The sequence below is a fragment of the Crotalus tigris genome, unplaced genomic scaffold (assembly GCF_016545835.1).
Source record: "Crotalus tigris isolate CLP2741 ecotype Arizona unplaced genomic scaffold, ASM1654583v1 scf7180000017834.3080900, whole genome shotgun sequence".
Lineage (NCBI taxonomy): Eukaryota > Metazoa > Chordata > Lepidosauria > Squamata > Viperidae > Crotalus > Crotalus tigris.
The window spans coordinates 173,783-193,452 of record NW_024096662.1 but is presented as its reverse complement, the minus strand read 5'-3'; the positions used below and the strand labels follow the sequence as shown (position 1 = coordinate 193,452).

Below are 19,670 nucleotides of genomic sequence, written 5' to 3'. Positions count from 1 at the left end.
GAAGTTAAGAAGATTTCGTAGAACCATTTGTCTCGTGGAAATAGAGACAATCAGCTGCAGGTCTAATAAATGCAAATTTCAGTTCCTTTGACTGACATAGCTGTGCACATGTAGAGTTCAGAGGCAGTGCCTAGTAAATGGGAGGCACTCACTGAGAGAAAAGTAAGTAAACATGGGCGCTGTCTCTCATCGCATTGAAGCTATGGTAAAACCTTGATTGAACAGTTTGTTTGTAGAGAGACATAGCTGCTAAAGCCAAATCTATATTAAATCCCAAGATATACAATTTGCAATATTTTTTGTCATTGCATAGAAATCAATTATGTAATGACACAGATGGATGCAGAAGCATAAAAACTTTGGTGATGTAAATGACATCAGTTGACACAAGGGACATAGATTCTGTCCATTTTCTAAACTCTTTCTCTGAAATAAGAGTTGGCAGTCAAAGTCCAAAGTAAAATTTTGTTCATTGCATCCACAGTCTGTCAAAGGGAGATCTGCAGAATTGAGTGTTTAATTTTATGTTCTTCTTCCAGTCAAAAAAAAATTCACTTCCACATTTGAATTGGTTATGCAAAGGTTGAGTGTGCAAGGGTATCTCTCCAAATTCAGGGTGGCATGGTCTAAAAGTGTACAAAACAGATTGGCCCCCATTTCAGCTTTCAGGATGGCAACCTTCTCTCTCCAGCTCATGCTGATAAGCTGCCTGTCGTATAATTGGGAGTGAGACCTTTCAAAGAGTTGAGTTCATGTATCTGTCAACAGCCGTTCTTTTCATCCATTCAACAGCTGAAGCACTTGGCACTTCCCTCATTTCCTTCACATCTCCCCTTTCAAGGGTAGAATGACTGTTACTGAATGAACATTGGCGCTGCTTCAGATCAGATTCTCAGGAACAGGGTCATTCCTGCCTCTGCTGTAATTCAGGCTTCCCAGAATCAAATCACAAAAGAGCTTTCACATTTAAATCTTGCAATTCGATGAGAAAATCCCCCTTAAAGGAGGGGGTGGAATGCCCTCATGCCAGGGCCATGCTTGCTCCTTATTCATGACATTGCTATGGATATGCATTTTTCACTCTCCACTGAATGCTGCTGTTTTTTGTCCCCTCCCCAAATTATACAACTGACAATATTATTCATAACCACCTTAATCTTGGGATGTTACGTGGGAGACTTATAAAGGTGAATTCATCTCATCTTTCCAAAAGAAAACTGAGCTGTAAGTCAGAGAAGAAACAGAGAAATAGCTGTTGTCCCAATTTTATACCTTTTAGTTCACAATAAATCTGATACTCATTAGATATCCTAGTACAGGTAGTCCTCAACGACCACATTGCTAAGTTGTTAAGTGAGTTTTTCCCGATTTTACGACCTTTCCCGTCACAGTTGTTAAGTGAATCACTGCAGTTGTCAAGTTAGCAACACGATTGTTAAGTGAAGCTGGCTTCCCCATTGATTTTGCTGGTCAGAAGGTCACAAAAGGTGATCACATGACCCTGGGAGTCTGCAACCGTCATAAATACATACCAGTTGCCAAACGTCTGAATTTGGAACATGTGACTATGGGGATGCTGTAACGGTTGCAAGTGTGTAAAAATGCTCATTAAGTCATTGTTTTCAGTGCTGTTGTAACTTCAAACGATCACTAAACAAAAGGTTGCAAGTCGTGGACTACCTCTGGTGCCGTTAGAACTTAAAATCCTTCTTCATACTGAGAATCCTACTATTCGTTTCTTTATAGGCTTTTCTTATTAAAGGTTTAGATCCATTTATATTCATGTAGTATGCTCTACTTCTTTCCCAGCCATTGCGTTGCTAAAAGACAAGGAACCGGGTGCCTTCATCATTCGAGACAGCCACTCTTTCCGGGGAGCCTACGGACTGGCCATGAAAGTAGCTTCACCACCTCCGGGTGTTATACAACAGAGCAAGAAAGGTAGAGCCTTCATACAACTTCCCACTACCTCCTTTCTCTCTTGGAACATGTGCATAGCAGGCTGCGTTCAGATCAGCCAACAGAAAAACCCAGGTTTTAATCCCATGAAAATGTATTCTGTAGTTGTAACTCAGGGACTAAACTGTTCGTAAAGCTGCATCGTGAGAAATCAGGGGTTGTGATTTATAAGATTGGTTGGAGGTCTTCTGGTCCAGGGTTGCCCAACCCGTGGGCCGCATCCCACTAGAGGGCCATGAGGGGATTGCAACTGGGCTGCAGAAATGGCCGGTGAGCATGTGCGACCTCACTTGCGCGAGCAGTGGGCGAGCATGTGCACACACTGCTTGCACAAATGGAGCTGCGTGCATGCTTGCTGGCCGCTCGCGGGGAGCCCCCCCCCGTTGGTCTGCAAAGCCGGAAATGTTGGGGAACTCTGTTCTAGTCTAAATGAGCTTCATTCACTGTAAAAGCCTTTCCTCAGTCTGAACCATTAACAGCTATGCCATCCTATGACACAAGGAACATATTGTTGGGGACAAACTCTTTGTTTTCTTGAGCTAGAAATAACTGGTCATTAGTTTAGACCAGTGTTTCCCAAACTTGACAATTTTAAGGCATGTGGACTTCAACTCCCAGAATTCCACAGCCAGCGTTGCTGGCTGTGGAATTCTGGGAGTTGAAGTCCTCATGCCTTAAAATTGTCAAGTTTGGGAAACACTGGTTTAGACTATTTGGCAATTTGTATGACAAGCTTAATTAAAGCCATCTATAGTGAAATTCTGATTGATCCCTTTAGGAGATATCACTAATGAGCTGGTAAGACATTTCCTGATAGAAACCAGCCCTAAAGGTGTGAAACTAAAAGGATGTCCCAATGAACCCAATTTTGGTGAGTGCCTACAATTGTTATCTTCACAACTTCTTGTCTCATCCTGCCCTCTTGTGGAATCTGTAGCAATGACATGTACTTTTTAGACTTTCAAAGTAAGGAAGGAGGTTATTAATATTTAACTGACATGAATCTACTAAAGCCTCTTGGTTAAATTGTCTAAACTTCTAAAGTCTCAGAAATTCAGTCAGGGTTGTTTGTAAAAAAAAGAAAGCATTATTGTACAATATGCATTTTTTTAAGCATAAATGAACATAACACAGTTGCAGTGATATTGTTTAGTACTGCATATATTGTATTGAGGTCATTTAATTTCGTCTTCTTGTCAGAGTAGGTATTGTTTCCAATTCTCTGCAAATATTCTCAGCCCTTTCATTCTTCTAAATTAATGTTATGAATTATTCTTTGTCACAAATGAAAGCAAATATTCTATTCTTTGCTAGTCTCAAGCAGCATGAATTATGCTGTGTGATTCCAGAATTGCTTGCTTGCTTATTTATTTATTTATTTTAAAAAAACTTTATTTAAAAATTCCCATCTCTTTTGCAGAGGGACGCTAGGCAGTGTACAAATAAAATAAATAAGTTTATAAAATTTATTTCATTCATTCATTAAGTTTATAGGCTGCCCATTCCACTATCCAAAGCTTAGTTCATGAATTAACTTCATATGCAGATATTTCCTGATTCTGTTTCAAACAGCGGATTGCCACAGAATTTTATGGGCTTAATACAACTAAGACGAAATGTAAGCAACAAGTTTTAAAATGAGTCTCTGAGCATTTAAGCTTAGTTTAGTGAACCTCTCATTTATTTGCATTGTGTGGGCATCAGCGAGGAATTAATGATATCATGATAGAATATAGTTGGAGAAATGGGCTTTGTAAATATGTAGCTATTATTTTTGGAGTGGGCAGCCCTAATAAATTTAAATAAATAAATAGTTTATATGGTTATCTATCATAGTGTTGTGATCCTGGGCCATGAATACATCCCAAACTCTGGAACCATCCCCAAACTCTGTTATAACCAGGTCTTCAAAGCCATACAAAAGGCAATCAGAGTTGGGATTAATTAAATTTCTGGGTGGATGATGTTCCAAAAACAGGTGCCATGATAGGATAACTTCCTCAGTTACCTTTAAGTTTGACCAGATCTCTTTTTTTTTTTTCCCCTTTCTAGGTTGCCTCTCTGCTCTGGTGTATCAGCACTCAATCATGCCTCTGGCATTGCCTTGTAAGCTGGTCATTCCTGACAGAGGTAAAGGTCCCCACATTATTACATGGGCATAATGTCATTTTATAGAGTATTTCATCCTGGCAAGTACTGAGACAACCAAGAAAGTTTGAAGTCAGCTTTAATTTCAGAAAAATAGAATAGAATATTCTGCAAATGGAGGAAAACAGAGATTAGGTAGAGTGTATCAATTTATAAGTCAGGTTTTAGGGATTCAAGTACAGAAAGGTTTTTTTTAATTCCAGAGTTAGCAGCCACACCACACACATAGAGGAGGACAGCTAATGTCAAATACTGTTTCAGCACTAGTCCACTGCTGTAATCTGATGATTATATATAGGAAGGCACCTGCAAAAATGACAGGGGAAAGGTAGGCTGGAGAGAGGATAATATAATATAACAAGAGCCGAGGTGGCGCAGCAGTTAGAGTGCAGTATTGCAGGCCACTTTAGCTGACTGTGTTCAGCAGGTCAGCGGTTCAAATCTCACCGGCTCAAGGTTGACTCAGCCTTCTATCCTCCCGGGGTAGATAAAATGAGGACCCAGATTGTTGGGGGCAATGTAAATATATATATATAGATTGCTTACTGGTGTACACCGCTTAGAGAGTGCTTGCACTTAAAGCGGTATATAAGTCTCATAAATAAATAAATAAATAATGTGTTATGTTATCACTGCAAAATCCATAATTCATTACTTCTCTCCTTGCACCATCATTTCTTCGTCATTATGGGTACTTATGATCATTTGTACCTCGCCCAACCAGCCCAATTCTAAATCTTCAAAAACTAACTCAGAAAAAAAGAATTGCTCAGAAGTTGTACCTTACTCTTGAATAGATTACTCATGCACATTGAGACTTTTCCATGCATCAAAGTATTTCTGTATCAGCTAAACTGAACAATTGGATGTTCAGTCATGAGGCTCCTAAGACTACACATTCTCTAAGGAGGATTCCCAGGGGTGGCTTATAGTAACACAGTTTGGAGAGATCTCATGAGGACTTACTAGATATTGCAATGAAATTGAAATATTGGTAAATGTGCACATAGACACAGGTATTATTTATTTTATTTATGTAAAATATTTATATCCATTGTTATTAAAACATCACAATAATATACAATAACCATAATAAAAACAATAGAATATTTTAGGGAAAAAAAATGGAAACAGCAAAAATACACCCCGGGGCAGCTGATCATATTGAGGGAAAGCTGGGACAAATAACTTAATTCAATTTCTAGTGAAAATATTTGGCATCTCTCTTGAGAGTTTGTTTCACAGAGCATGTGTCAGTGTAGTAGAGAATGCTCACCTCTGCACTACAGCTCAAGTAGATAGTCCCTCTGTGGTAAAGGCAGGGAGATCTCTTCTCTAGATATTCATACAGTGACACAGAAAATCTTCCCCTTTGAAATTCCTACTTTGGTTAAGATGACCTAGTTAGAAATCCCCAAATCCCTTTTCTTCAGACAGATATGAGCCTTTAATCAGATAAGGGAGAACACAAGTGTTCCATATGTTAGTCTTCCCCCAGGTTCGGGCATTCCCAGCAAGAACATTGGGGATTGCTGACTTATAATGAAGGAACAGAAGATAAGAATCTCTCTATATTTATTAAAGTATCAGCTTTCATAAACAGATTCTACTGGCATATCGTTAATTGAGAGCCAGATATATTTTTATTCCATAACAGCTGAGTGGCATTTTTGTGACATTCATATACACTTTTCCCTATAGGGCTTAAGAGCCATTAAAATATTATCTTTTGGGACTTCCAGTGGAGGTCAGAGATCAGGAGAATTAAGAAGAATTAAGAAAAGCAGAGCTGATGACCACAATAAAAACTAAGGAACTGTCCCAAAGGTGCTTTGTTTTTCCCTCCAAAAAGCAGCTGGACTTTGTTTTTTTTCCTTGAAGACATTTTGCTTCTCATCCAAGAAGATTCTTCAGCTCTGACCAAATAGTGGAGGATAGAAGATTTATATTCCTTGCAGTCATCTACTCGTTAGTATTCTTTCTGAGAGTCGTTGAGGCTGCTTGAAGATTTATCTGTGCCCTCAGGGTCACCTGAATAATGCAAATGGAGAAGGATTCTTCTTGGAACTGCTGAAAGGATTGTATTGTAAACAGGACATAGGTGGTGTGTATCCCTCCCCCCCTCTGTTGAGAGAGGGCTGTCCAGTCTTAACGTAGAAGGTCTCTTTAACCCCTCTTTCAAACCAGCGGTCTTCTCTGTGCTTAATGTGGACTCATTCCAAATAAACAGATTTATTTTGGCTATCCTGTCTATTGCAAGTCTTAGTAAAAGCCCCTCTCTGAAAGAGATGGATGGTTAATAAGTATGATTGATTGATTGATAGATAGATAGAGAGATAGACAGACAGACAGATGATAAGTGATGATTTTAGAAATTGAACACTAGAGGGGGCTAAAGATTTTAAGCAAAAGCAGAAAAAAATGCAAGCTTCTTCTTGAGATCATTAATACTGGAACTTAAAAAATGGAAATATAAAATTTTATATTTATAACATCAGATATATTAAAAGGAGAACTTTAAAGAATGAAAGCCAAAAATTATTACTACAATATCAACACTGTCAGTAATGATGTCTGCTTCTCTGTATAGATTATGTTTAAAATGTCAAGCTCCAAAACCTAGAAAGACTTGCTCAGGTTCTTCTGAACAGTTTCCTTTATTGATATCCACCTATAGACAGAAATTTTGCCAAACTAAAGCAAACTGCTTGCATTATTAAAATTATACTCTGAGAATTCCTTAAGTAGGAGCTGCCTTAACTCTTTCCCTCCCAGCAAAATTTCTAATCTAATCTAATCTAATTTAAATTTCACCATTTCTTGCTTCTCTGGAATGCAGCTCCTTCTTCCTGGGAATCCGTATTACATTCCACTACAAAAAAATTGTCAATGAAGGAATGACAGATGTGGAAAAATCTTAAGACAGAAAAAGTATAGAATGTGGGCTACAAATGACAGGCCAAGAGAATAATTTGGAAAAGGATGCTTTTGTGTACAAAAGAAACTGGCTGAACTTTTAAAAATTAAAAGGGGAATATAAATGATAAATTAAAAAAGTGATCTGGAAAATGTGTTCTTATTCCACCTACATTCCATCTACAAAACAGCCTGAAGAAATCTGTGTAATGGGATAAAGAATTAAAGAGACGTCAAATTCTACAACAATATTTGATGGAACATTTGAATTAAAATTTAAGACTGTTAAAAGTAAAAAGAGGAGCATAAAGTTGGCTTTAAATGCTCAAAACAAGACATATTTTTGTAATACTCTAGCAATTGTTTATGGACTTTCTGTTGACACCAGAACTGAAAAAATGATGATTTATGGATTTGTTTATAGATAAGGAATTTGATATGGGATAAAGAGCTATTGTTTAATTTTATAGGGAGCAAAGGATTATTAAATTTGTTTATACTTGTGAGGAAAGTTGGAAGTTATTTCTTTCTATATTTCTTTCTTTTTATTATATTCTTTTTCTTCTTTCTTTTTCTTTTTTCCTGTGCTTTTTCTTCTTTCTTTGCATTATCTTCTCTTTCTCTAAGTTTAGTTTGTATTAACTTTTACTATTGTAATTAAAATTATTAATAAAAATAGAAAAATTAATAACATTTTTTTTAAAAAATACTGTTTTTGGATCCCTGCATTGTAAATCAAGACAATCCCTTTTAAAGTTAATTTAGTTTTCACCCTTTTATTCAGTTCCAGAAATCTGAAATAAAAATGAATGTTCTCCATAAATATGGATTGTTAGATATAATCCAGAAAAATAACATAGATGTGTATTTATAGACAATAACCTCCTCTGTGTTTTCATTTGAAGATCCTATGGACGAAACAAAAGAAACAACATCATCCAGCAGCTCAGCAACTGATTTGCTCAAACAGGGAGCAGGTGAGCGATTTAAGATTACTCATTTTGAATGAAGTGAACTGAAAATCTAAAATGATTAGGATGTTAAGATTATTGCCAAGAATTTGCAGGTTCAAAGTCATATAAAGCAAAAGAAGCTCACTGAATCACTAAGCCAACCACTTAATCTGAGCCTAGTTACCTCATGGAGCTGGGTTTGAGGGTAGAATTGAAGGAAATAGTAAGAATCCAATCAATGAATGAAAGAATTTCTGATTCAGATTTTACTCTGACTTGTGTGGAATTTAATCATCACAAACTGACACTGCAAAAACTGAAATAATGTGAAATGCAGTCAGATACTAAGCTTTTTAATATTGTTTCTTGTGAAAGAAAAAAACATGAAATATATATATATACAACACTCTTCCCTTGCTTACATATGTGTCATCAGTATTCGTTGTAGAATTTTTGGTTAGCATAACCAAAGGGGAATGTTGATACATGTTACTTTCCTTGTAGTGCAAGCAGCCGTGGACTGTATGCTTCATTGTTCGTTCATTCTACTACCCAAAAATGTTGGCCTCAATTTCCCTCTTTTCTCCCACAGCTTGCAACGTGCTGTTTATAAACTCGGTAGAGATGGAATCATTAACTGGCCCTCAGGCCATCGCCAAAGCTATCACTGAGACGCTGGCTGCTGACATCTCTCCCTCTGCTACTATTGTCCACTTCAAAGTCTCCACACAAGGCATCACCTTAACAGACAATCAGAGGAAGTAAGGGAACAGTATGGGAGTCAGGGTTTGGAGATGCCTGGGTGCAACCAATATTAGTATCTTATTGGTGACAAGTTCTTCAAGTTCTTCATTTCACTACAATATTTCTTAGCATCATATTGCAGAGTTCTCTATGGCCACATTGAGTGAAATAATATGTGCAAGGTATCAAAGAAAGGTCAAGGCATTTTGAACAAAATAAATCTCTACTGAGAAGTGTTTCATCAGTTCTGGATATTAAAAATATAGAGCCCATCCAGACCATATAGTACTGTCACCGCCTGCCATCTTATCAGAAATTTCCTTCTTGCTCATGTAGATGAGCTTCTTTGGGGTGGTTTAGTTATTTGTGTGCATGGATTCACCTTCCTTTGCCTTCAAATGGCTATAGAATTAATGCTTACCCCCCATTTCCATTTCAGACTGTTCTTCAGACGACATTACCCTATTGTTACTGTCACCTTCTGTGATGTGGACCCACAGGACAGAAAGTAAGTGAAGCTGTTTGTTAAATTCTTCCGTAAACTTAAGCAATAAAACTCCTGGAAGCAATATGTATGTAGATGTGGGCATGTAGATGTTCTTGTATTTTTATTCTCTATGTCTTATATATCTTTAAAGAGTTTTCATTAGAATTTAGAAGTTGAAACATCAACACTGAAAGAGGAAATAAAATGCATTGTGAATTAAAAACATGGTGTTTGGCATTTAAAAGCTGGTGGAGATGGAACCAATTAAAATCTCTTAAGGATATTTCTAGGATATTTCCATCTCTACAAAGATTCTGCTACTTCTGGATCTGGAAGAATGCTTCTAATCCTTTGAACAAACAACTTCATTCAAGGGGTTAACATATGGGGTCCTTGGTGCTCTCTGAGCTTGCTTGTTTTCTTGCAGACGTTTCATTACCCAACATCAGTAGCGATGTTACCTTGTTTGGGTAATGAAACATCTGCAAGCAAGAAAGTTCAGAGAGACCAAGAACCCCTTATTTCAACCCTGAGCTACAAATATTTTCATTTATTGGATTAATGTGTATTTAAAATTATCTAATTTATACTAATTTCAGACCTTCTGTAAATATCAACAGAGTCCTCACTATAAGCTACAGTTTCTACCTGAACCCACAGAGAGATGGAAATGACAAGATATGTTTCTGTATCAGAATAAATAAAAACCATTGGCTGGAATGGGAAAATAGGAACGTATAATGGTGAAAAATGGGAAATTGCATAGGACAGGATTCTTGGAATCCTATTTTCATTTGTGCTCTTGAAAGGAACTAATCATTCATGCAGATTCTTTGTTTCTGTGTTTGAGCAGAAATCTCTGTAATTAGACATCTGTTCCCCTATGTTGCTACTGCCAGATCTCTTTGATTTCCAAGAAATGAGATTGTTCCATGTTGAAACAAATATGCAGGAAATTATCAACAGCAGTGGAGATTTACAGATGTCTCCCACAACTTGTTTCAGCTCTGAAGAGAACTAAATTGCCAATGAAGAACAGAGAATTGTTTATCCGTTTCTTTGCAAAATAATGATGACTCAGTTTGAGGTCAAAGGCACCTAAAATGCTGACTTTTACTCGTTGTAGGTCAATAAAGTTGCAGGCTTATGATAGGAAAGGACTTAGAGAAATACACCATTCTTCATTTATTTTTTAATAGTCATTAAGCACTGTGATGGAGATTCAGGGTTGAATTTCAGAACACTCTTTCAATATTTCTAAAAGTCAGATCATAATACATTTTAAGCAACAGATAATTTATCAGAAGAGTTAAGGGACAATAAAAGATTTTCAAACAGTATAGAATTATAAAATAATTTCATCCCCTTTCTTAGCTGTAGTCATTTATTTACAGAAGAAAAGATCTATTGACAATGAATCAGTGAAATTCCATTCAAAGCTTCCCACTTTCTTGTATCTAGCTCACCATTTTAAAAAAAGTGTCAAATTTTCTTCCGTATAAAAGCAAAATAGAGTTTTTTGTTTGTTTCTCCTCAGGTGGACTAAATCAGAATCTGGTGGTGCTGCCAAGTAAGTTGTTACTTCGATCAGTGTCAAAATTAGGAGATATTTTTACACACACACGCACACAACATAAGACAGGGGATCATTCTCATAGTCCTTAAAGCTACCAAAACTTTCAAAGATACTTTCAAAGACATTGATCTAACCTAAGAAAAAAGGAAAAGCTAAATTAAGTAATTTTGGTCTAAATTGTTGTTTTTACAATCCAAATATGCCCTCCTAACTCTGGCCTCTCATAAGCCTGTGGTCATGTTTTTAAGTTTCATTTCATTTACAAATTCTTGACTAAATGCAGGGCTCTTTTGTAGCAAAATTGCTTACACAGTTATGACTTTCTTTTGTGGCTCATAATCTATCCTGTTGAAGTCATCTCCAATTGTTCCTGATAAATATTCATATATAAACACAGAATGAAGTCAGCTATTTAATTACAATGTGAAGGAAATTTATAGCTTCAGGTAAATAGCTTAGAGATATTTAATTCTGTATGAATATTCTAAGCAAAATCCTTCTGGTTGAATTTTCTGTTTTCTGTGAATTCTGAGGATTGCTTGGATTTTATTTATTGCTCACTTAAGAAAAATATATAATACACATAATATGTCACTTCGTTTACTTTGGGAAATGTTTATTAGAAGAATAGCAATATAAAGGACATATTAATTAACGGTGATTTTCTCTTGACTCCCCGTACATTTCAAATGGCAGGGTAGAAGGAATGTCAAAGAGTTTTACCTGATACAAGCATAAAGTATGGTACGGTAGTGATCCCAAGTGGCGGTGGGCAATTCCTGTCTTCTCTCAAACCGGCATGATTTTATCGCTCCTTAATTTCTTTGTCATCCTGCAGACTCTTTGGCTTCGTGGCTAGGAAGCAAGGCAGTACGACGGACAACGTTTGTCACCTCTTTGCTGAGCTGGATCCAGATCAGCCAGCGGCTGCCATTGTCAATTTTGTTTCCAGAGTTATGCTTGGCTCTTCTCACAAGAGATGAACTGTGGCTTCCCCCTTGCAGGGGGCTTCTTGCCCTTGAATTTTGTCGAAGGACTTGGAGTCGTTCCGAGAAGTTGTAGGAGGAAGTGCTTCGTGAAGGAGTGATGTGAACTGATGGGGGGAAGGGGGAGGTTTATTAAAAAGAAGTGATTTGAATTGTTGGAAGGCTGAAACCAACCAAACACATGTATGTAGCAGAAACCAAGGAACTGACACCATTGTCTTTCCCTGCCAAGATCAAGAGATGGAAACAGTTTTGGCTTTTGGCTCAGCACAAAATCAGAGAATTCAGCCCCACAGGCCAAAGTATGAATCTTAGTAATCTTTGTGGGATAGGTCTATCTAGTAGTTGCTTGTTTAGAAAATAAGGCAAAAATGAAATCAACTCAAATACCCATGACTATATGAGCTTCAGGAAATAATATCCAGAGAGATGCTAAAAAAAAGCAATCATTTTTTTTAAAAGCAAATGCTCCCGCTTCAACTACTGCTGAAAGTATGAAGTATGTCTGTATGAGTGTGTGTGTGCACATGCATGTGGTCTGTCTGTGATATGCACATATTTCAGTATTTAACGTGAGGCTTTACTGTGAGGCTTCTTGCCTCTGATGGCTATTCAGAATATGTATGTCATTCTCCTGAGGTCACAGGTCTCCGTAACCTGAAAGAAAACTTATGAACAACTGTTACCAGTATGAGAGTTACAGTGCAAGTGGCAAGTATTTATTTTAATCAGTAGTCACACTCATTCCCCACATGCATGTGCACCTAAAAATTTATACAAAAGAGTTTCAGAGCTCAGAATCTCTTTTTCGGTAATAATTTGTGGAGCATGCTAGTCAAAGAAAATACAGTAGTATCTGTTAAGAGTCTAGGAATGGGATCCAGACTAAATTATCCTAAGACTCTCTTTCCTGGAAATGTTAAAACACCAGGAGTTGGGGAATGCACTTCCTTTTGAGTTTAGGATAAAAACAGTCCTGCCCAAACTTATCCTTTTGGAGAGATACACATTGTTTTGGAAGTTGCATGGAAATAGAGCAAAGGCAAGATGAATAATCCAATAATTGGGAGGGGGAATTCTGTTCTGAAGTCATTAAGAATAACCATTATAAAAACTTAACTTGTTGATTTAAGCATGGCCCTAGCTATTTCAAAAAGGTAGCGGCCGTATGGAGGTTCAGTATGTAGCTAAATTAGTTCATTAGTTTTGCATTATTAAACTTTATTTTTGCTTTTGGAGGCATCAAACAATAGATTTTTTGCACTGATCTGCTAATAATGTTATGCTAGATGGACATTTAGTATAAAAAGGGAGACCTTTATCATTTCATGCAAAGCAGCTTCATATCCTTTCCAGAGTAAATGAGAAAGTGTAGCAGTTGCAGAAAAAAATGTTATATATATATATATCTTCTTATATTTAACATCACGGTTGAATCCTTGTACTAGAATGATTTTTGGCATTTCTAATGGAGGCCATATATACTATCTCTGTAAACTGTTCATGCTTGGTATCTATCAAGGAGAGTGTGAATAATATGGATTGAGCTATCAGATAGAATTTCTGTAGTGTAATGAGAATTTCTCACTATCTTCCCAAACTTCTACCATTGGCAAATTTTAGGCTTAAAGATGTGCTGAATGGATAAAAAAGTGTTTTTTTTTCTATCACCCAATTTGCCTATGGCTTTATTGTCAACGTTTCATTAGGGTAGATTCAAGAAAGCCATGTTGTTTTGCTATATATCAACTGATCCAGTAGAAACTGGTACAAAAGGTCACTGAAGAGCCCATCATGCATGGAAATAATATAAAAAAACCTCTACCCCATGCCCTGTTAATAAACCCAACCCTATAAATTTCGTTCACTTGCTACTGAAATTGCAAATGTGATTCAACAAGATCTGATTAAAATAATTGGAGAGCCATTGTTGCCTCATAGACTAGCAAGGAGGACCTAAGTCTTAGCAGGTCTCCATCATACTCATGTGCGCCAACACAATTCAGTGGCCTCCACTAGAAACCATGAATAGAAATTGGTCTCTCCATCAGTTTTGTTCTGACATGAATAGGTCATAAAATAGTGAAGAACAGAAACATTTTTGGGATGGAGGCCATGTTGATGAGACCCTTCATAGAAACTCATGCAATATTCATTAAAAATCAGTATGACAACTTGCGAGTTGTGCAGTCACCTAAATTCCCCCGGCATTTTCATTGCCTTCTTATATAATATATATATGTATGTATGTATGTAAGTATGTATGAAATATACTGACAAAATAATGTAAGCTAATCAGTATTTTTTTTTTAAAAAAATGAAATTTACACAAAGTATTTATTTTTTTTGTTTTGTTTTTGGCCCTGTTGGTTTTATTTCTCATCTTTGATTTTTGCAGCTCCCTTCATTCCTCCTACCCCATATAATATTCTCTGTATGATTAACCTGTCACCTCCAGAGGCACTGGGATTTCCCCCCCTGAAATTCTGGGAGCTGTAGTCGTAATATAGCTGGAAAATACCAGGTCTGGGGAATGATGACAGTACAAAGCTTTCATATTATTAGCGTGATCATCCTGAACAAAGTGTCCAAACATGAGTCAGTTCTATCTCCTGAATGCTGTAAAAGCAGCAGCTTCTAATTGTGTGCCCCAGGGCAATGTCATTATACAATGTTCCTCATCCCCCCACCATCCACCCCATTGTTCATCCTCTGCCTGAGCAAATGAGCATGAATGCATTTGTACTTTATTGTTGAATGACATGCAGGATAACGGTGCGCGTATGTGTGAAAGTGTGTGAAGAGAGATTCATTTCTGGATATCGTTGTATAAAGCATGAGTTTTGCAACTGAGAATTGTTGAGACGGAGTGAGAGGTACTTGGATGGAGTGGGAACATCCGTTTTTGACATCCATCACCCAAGCTCCAAGCCCCATCCGTACCCAGATGGGATGCTGGAGACTGCGAGAGTTTTTCTTTATGTTTGTTCTAAACGTCTCTCTCCTTCTGAAAAATTCAAGCAAGATGATTTCCCCTCCCTCACCTGCAACTGTGTCACCCTGCCATTAACCAATTAGAAAAAGACTGTGTCTATATAGATATATAAATATTATAAATATATATATTTTTTGAAAGTCTCTATTTTTCAGATTTCATTTTTTTTTCACTGCTTCCCGAATTGTCCCCATCCTCAGTGCTTGCTACCTTGTCACAGGAAAAGTATATTGAAAGTTAATGGTTCATGCCTTTTTTGACACTCAGATGAAAGGAAGCTGATATAAGTATCCAGTAATCACATATAAGTAAATACATTGGTAGGCACATGCATGTGAACAAAATATCTGCTTCCAGCCATGCCTTGTGCACTGTTCCTATACTAACTCACAAGCTAAAGATGAAAAGTTTAAGATCCCTCTCTTTTTAGCCTACTTGCTGAGGCAAAGCCTAATCACATTATATAGCTTGTTGCTTGTCCAGTTTGTATCAAGACAGTGCTGCATTTTAGGAATAAACTTGTAATTTATGTAGATCACCTTCTCAATCCTTCTCTCAGCCCAGGGCTCTTAAAGTGTATGTGAGGCAGAATACCCAAAAGGACAATTTCTAGAACTAATGGGAAACCTGACTTGTTCGTAAACCCTACAATCTTTTTGCATATGTTGGTTGGGTCAGAAAATGATGGCTTTTAATAAACTTTCCTCAAGTGGCATGTTGGGCTACTCCAGTTGTGTGTGATGATGTAGACCAAAGACTCAAAAACTCGACCCTGGTCCATCATCTGGCATGGTCCAGCCATGCCAGAAAGGATTGTCTTGGATGTATAAGAACTGAAAAGGGCAACTAGTTTTCATTCTATTGCCCCAATGTTGGCAATACCATCCTGTTTTATCTCCTTTCTTTTCTAGAATCTCAAACAGGAGATGGCTAGGCTAAGCCACCTTCCGTTAATTCGATGTCCTTTCAATGGGATGACAAGTCCCAGAATTCCCAATTAGCATGGGGTAGGAGTCCTAGGAGTGCCCATACCATGCTATCTAGACAGCAGCAAATTGAAGAAAAGCTGGTTTAATTCATGTGCCTTATTCACTGGTTCATCTAGTGATTTGCTCCAGATGTGAGTGAATGACTGGCTATATCAACCTTCTTTTTTTTGGATTTAATCACAAATCCAACTTTTATCAGTGGTACAAAGGGAACTTTTGTGAGGCAGGGCAGACAACCTCTGGTCCAGGTCCATTTACTTCGCCTTTCTTGAGCTTCAAACCCTGAGAGAACTGTTGGTTTTTTTCTGAGTTTTTAGAGATACCAGCAAGCGGGATTTTCTCTGAAAACACTCCACTTCACGTCCAATACCTGGGGCTCAGGTCTAATGTAATTTTAGCACATGTATGTTATGTAATGATTTAAAAGATGTTGGATTTTATACAGAATGCACTCAAAGCACCCTCTGCGCACAGAGTATTACATGATCTTGCCAAAGAAACCTATTTGAAATGCACTTTTCTTCATTGTACATTTATTCTGTGTGGTTCTGCTCCTCCACCCCCATTTTAAAAACTCTTTGTTTAAACTGTGTTTGCTGGTGAATTTTCTCTGGCAATTTCTGAAATTCTGTCTTAGAATAATTGGGTGATTTTGCTAATTGTATATGTAGCTTGATATTTAAAGAAAGTTCTTGAGCAGTAAAACAGCCAAATTATATTGCATTTGTGAGAGAGAGCAGGAGGAAAGCCATTATAAACTCACCGACCTTAAGCTTTAACATTTCTTCCCTCCGAGCTATTGTATGAAACTCTCACAGTGGTTTGTTTAAGTCTCGTGTCTAAAAGTAGCTATTTTCTAAATTTCCTTCTCAGCAGCATTAATAAATAATATCTGACAAATAAATAACATTTAAGCAGGCCCAGGCTTATTTATAACCAAGAAAAGCATCTTTGTTAAACTGGGACAGAACCTTAGCAGACAGAAGAATATTAAGGAGCCTGTCTCTTCTCAGTCCCATCTCTTGCTATAAAGTCCTTAGACGTATCCTCAGTGTCAGTATTGAAGGAAAACAATTTTCTGATTTGTCAATGTAGATTAAAGGAGCCGCCATCTTGCCCTTTCTCATAAGCAGCAAATTGGCTTGGATTAGAGTAATGTTAGAATCAAGAATGTGCCTTTTTATCCTAACGCAGCTGGCGGGCATTGGCAAATAATCTTCTTCTTTTATAGAGGTTATTTGACATGCAGCTCAATATAGACATGAGGAATAAGTTCCTATCATTTCTTTATAATAGGGAGGTTGACATACCAGGATGTTTTTTCATATCGCGGTTCACTAATTGTCTTTAATTATGGGGCAGACATTGGCCCCAATGATAAAAAAAAAACAACAGCCACATTGGACCAATAGCCCAACAAGCAGCTTATATATCTGTTCCCATCTGCAGTTAAACTGGATGCACTGGAGAAACAAATGGGAAGAGGAAACAGAGCTGAGTTACATCTTCTGGCAGTAATTAGTCTGAATAGTTCATAAAAGGTTGATTCGAAACAGGCTCTGTTCAAGTTATTTTTGTGCTGTGTATTTAAGAAATATTTGGCAAAAGAACAAGCTGGTGATAAGATGTATCCTGCTAAATTTCAGGGCAAATGTTACACTGACTTCATGGAATATCTATGTAAGGCACATTGAAAAGTAATCTGAAATGCTAGCTTTTGATCTGTTGCCCTCTGTCATTTTTCACTATTAAAAGCAAGACTCTCTCTTCGCTAACATGATCAAGAACCACTGCTGGACCTTTCTTTTATGCGTTAAATGAAGTGGTTTAAACAAATAAACACACAATTATATTATCCGCATTCTTGCCATTCTTGGGTAGCGTCTTCTATATTAATCATGCATAGTTATCTAGAAGGCTTCAGGACCTTTGCTGGATGTCTTAAAATACTGGCTGGACATCCTTTTGATAAGAATTTTGTTTTCTGGATTTCCTAATTTGAACAGGAAGTTAAAACAAATGGCTTGAAGCTCCTCCAGCTTGACTTCTAATAGCATGAAACAGGTGGGATGTGGGTTGTCATCCCTTTCCTAGCCTTATGTTTCCAGAAATAGTAATTTTTATTCCTATGGATGTACTGCTGAATAATAGCATTTTAAAATGAATGGTGCAGTCCGAAGAGAACATTGTCCAGCTTGGCACTAGAACTACCGGTACTCAGATTTCACTTCTTTGGCTGTAGGTTACAATGGATATAGCAGACTATAATCCCTTAATCAGAATTAGGAACCAACCAACCATCTATTTATGAAGTTTCTAGATATAAAAATAATTTTAAAATGTGTTCCAGAAGTTTTACTGTGGAAGACTGCTTTGAGCTGTATAGAACAGGGGTCCCTGATCCATGCACCGGCACTGGTCCACAACATTCCAGCAACCAGCCCACACAAACAAGTGAAGCCCCACCCAAGGGATGCAGGCAGCATGCAAAACCATGCACTCATTGATCCGTAGAAAAACCTTTCTCCACAGAACCGGTCCCTGGTGCCCAAAATATTGGGGCCGCTGGTATAGAAGAAGCAGAAAACAACTTGTCAAATCAGTTCCTATCAGGAAATATTCCGTCTAGTGATTCTCTTTTCTACATTTATATTTTCATAAGATATCCCTTTTTGCTTAGTTTTATTTGAATTTTAAATGAAATGCTGTACATGATTTCGATAGTGTTAGAGTAATAAATACATAGAAGAAAAATAATTTTGGAAGGGAGGAAGTCTGTCCTGACTGTTCTCAGAAAAGTCAATTAACAGCAGTAGGGACAGAATCATCACTGAATAGGTTGATTGCCTATGTATTGTTAAGTTCTCTGCCTTAGATATATAGATGGAAAAGTTTTCGTGTATAATGCAAGGCAATGAATATCAACATTTCTTCTGTTGCAACTGTTTTCATAATTCCCATATATTTTGAAAGCTGTGGTTCTTTGCCTTGCCATCAAAGTTCTTCCACTTTTTCACCCTCATGATTCAAAATCCAGAGGTCAGTAATAAGGAGATAGTAATATACCTATTAAGGCTTCTATAATTGTCCATATCTTTCATTTATGCATCTCATTATCCCCTATCTTCTATTCTTTAAAATGTCAAGAGCCTAGAAACTGAAAAGTGACATTTTGCTTTTAACTATCAATACCACCCCCCCCCCCTGGATTTATAGAGACTTAACAAGTAATGTGTTTAGGATTGGGTGGGTGTTTTTTGCTACAGTAGAGCTTTCCCAAATAGATGGAACCATCATTTACCTCAGGGTTCCCCAACTGTGGCAACTTCAAGATGTGTGGACTTCAATTCCCAGAAGAAGTCCACATGTCTTAAAGTTGCCAAGATTGGGAAACTGTGACTTACACAAATAATCCCTTTGTATATCATCAACTTACTTCATGACTGCTGTGATGGAAACTTTCAAATTGAATTTAAACAACACAAATCAAGCATCTAATTTATATCGGGGGGGGGGGGAGAAATGCATCCAATGGATTTTGGTTTTATATCTAGTAAGACTGTAATTAAAATTGCCAATATAAACTGGGGAGATCCTTATTAAAATTATGACTTAGTGAGTTTGTTTTGCTACTTGCCTGGACTATTGTTATTGTTACAGATTTCTTGCCAGTATTTATGACTATACGAAACCATGTTTCTTTTCTTTCTTCCATCTCTCCATTTTTTAAAAATCCAGACAGAAATATACAGATGCTCACTTACACATAACATAGAGAGTAGCAAGAAAGAAAGGGGAAAAAAACCCCAAATGCAACCCTCTTTTTATGTGTTTACATGTTTTCTATATTTTACCACCCAGGCTTTCCTTTCCCTTTGTACAGTAATTTTGTGACTCATTGCAGATCCTAGTGTGGC

General features: G+C 37.2%; 1 protein-coding gene across 14 annotated transcripts in view; it reads left to right on the top strand.

Moving 5' to 3' along the window:
• TNS1 (tensin 1) overlaps nt 1-17,610 on the top strand; it is a 356,761-nt gene extending 339,151 nt beyond the window's left edge. For all 14 annotated transcript variants that reach the window (XM_039343171.1, XM_039343170.1, XM_039343169.1 and 11 more), the window contains 8 exons: nt 1,810-1,941; nt 2,738-2,830; nt 4,012-4,089; nt 7,929-8,000; nt 8,569-8,737; nt 9,160-9,228; nt 10,745-10,777; nt 11,622-17,610. In XM_039343171.1, coding sequence (XP_039199105.1) covers nt 1,810-1,941; nt 2,738-2,830; nt 4,012-4,089; nt 7,929-8,000; nt 8,569-8,737; nt 9,160-9,228; nt 10,745-10,777; nt 11,622-11,766 — 791 coding nt within the window. In that variant the 3' untranslated portion in view covers nt 11,767-17,610. The remainder of the gene's footprint in view (nt 1-1,809; nt 1,942-2,737; nt 2,831-4,011; nt 4,090-7,928; nt 8,001-8,568; nt 8,738-9,159; nt 9,229-10,744; nt 10,778-11,621) is intronic.
• Nucleotides 17,611-19,670: the final 2,060 nt, after the last annotated feature.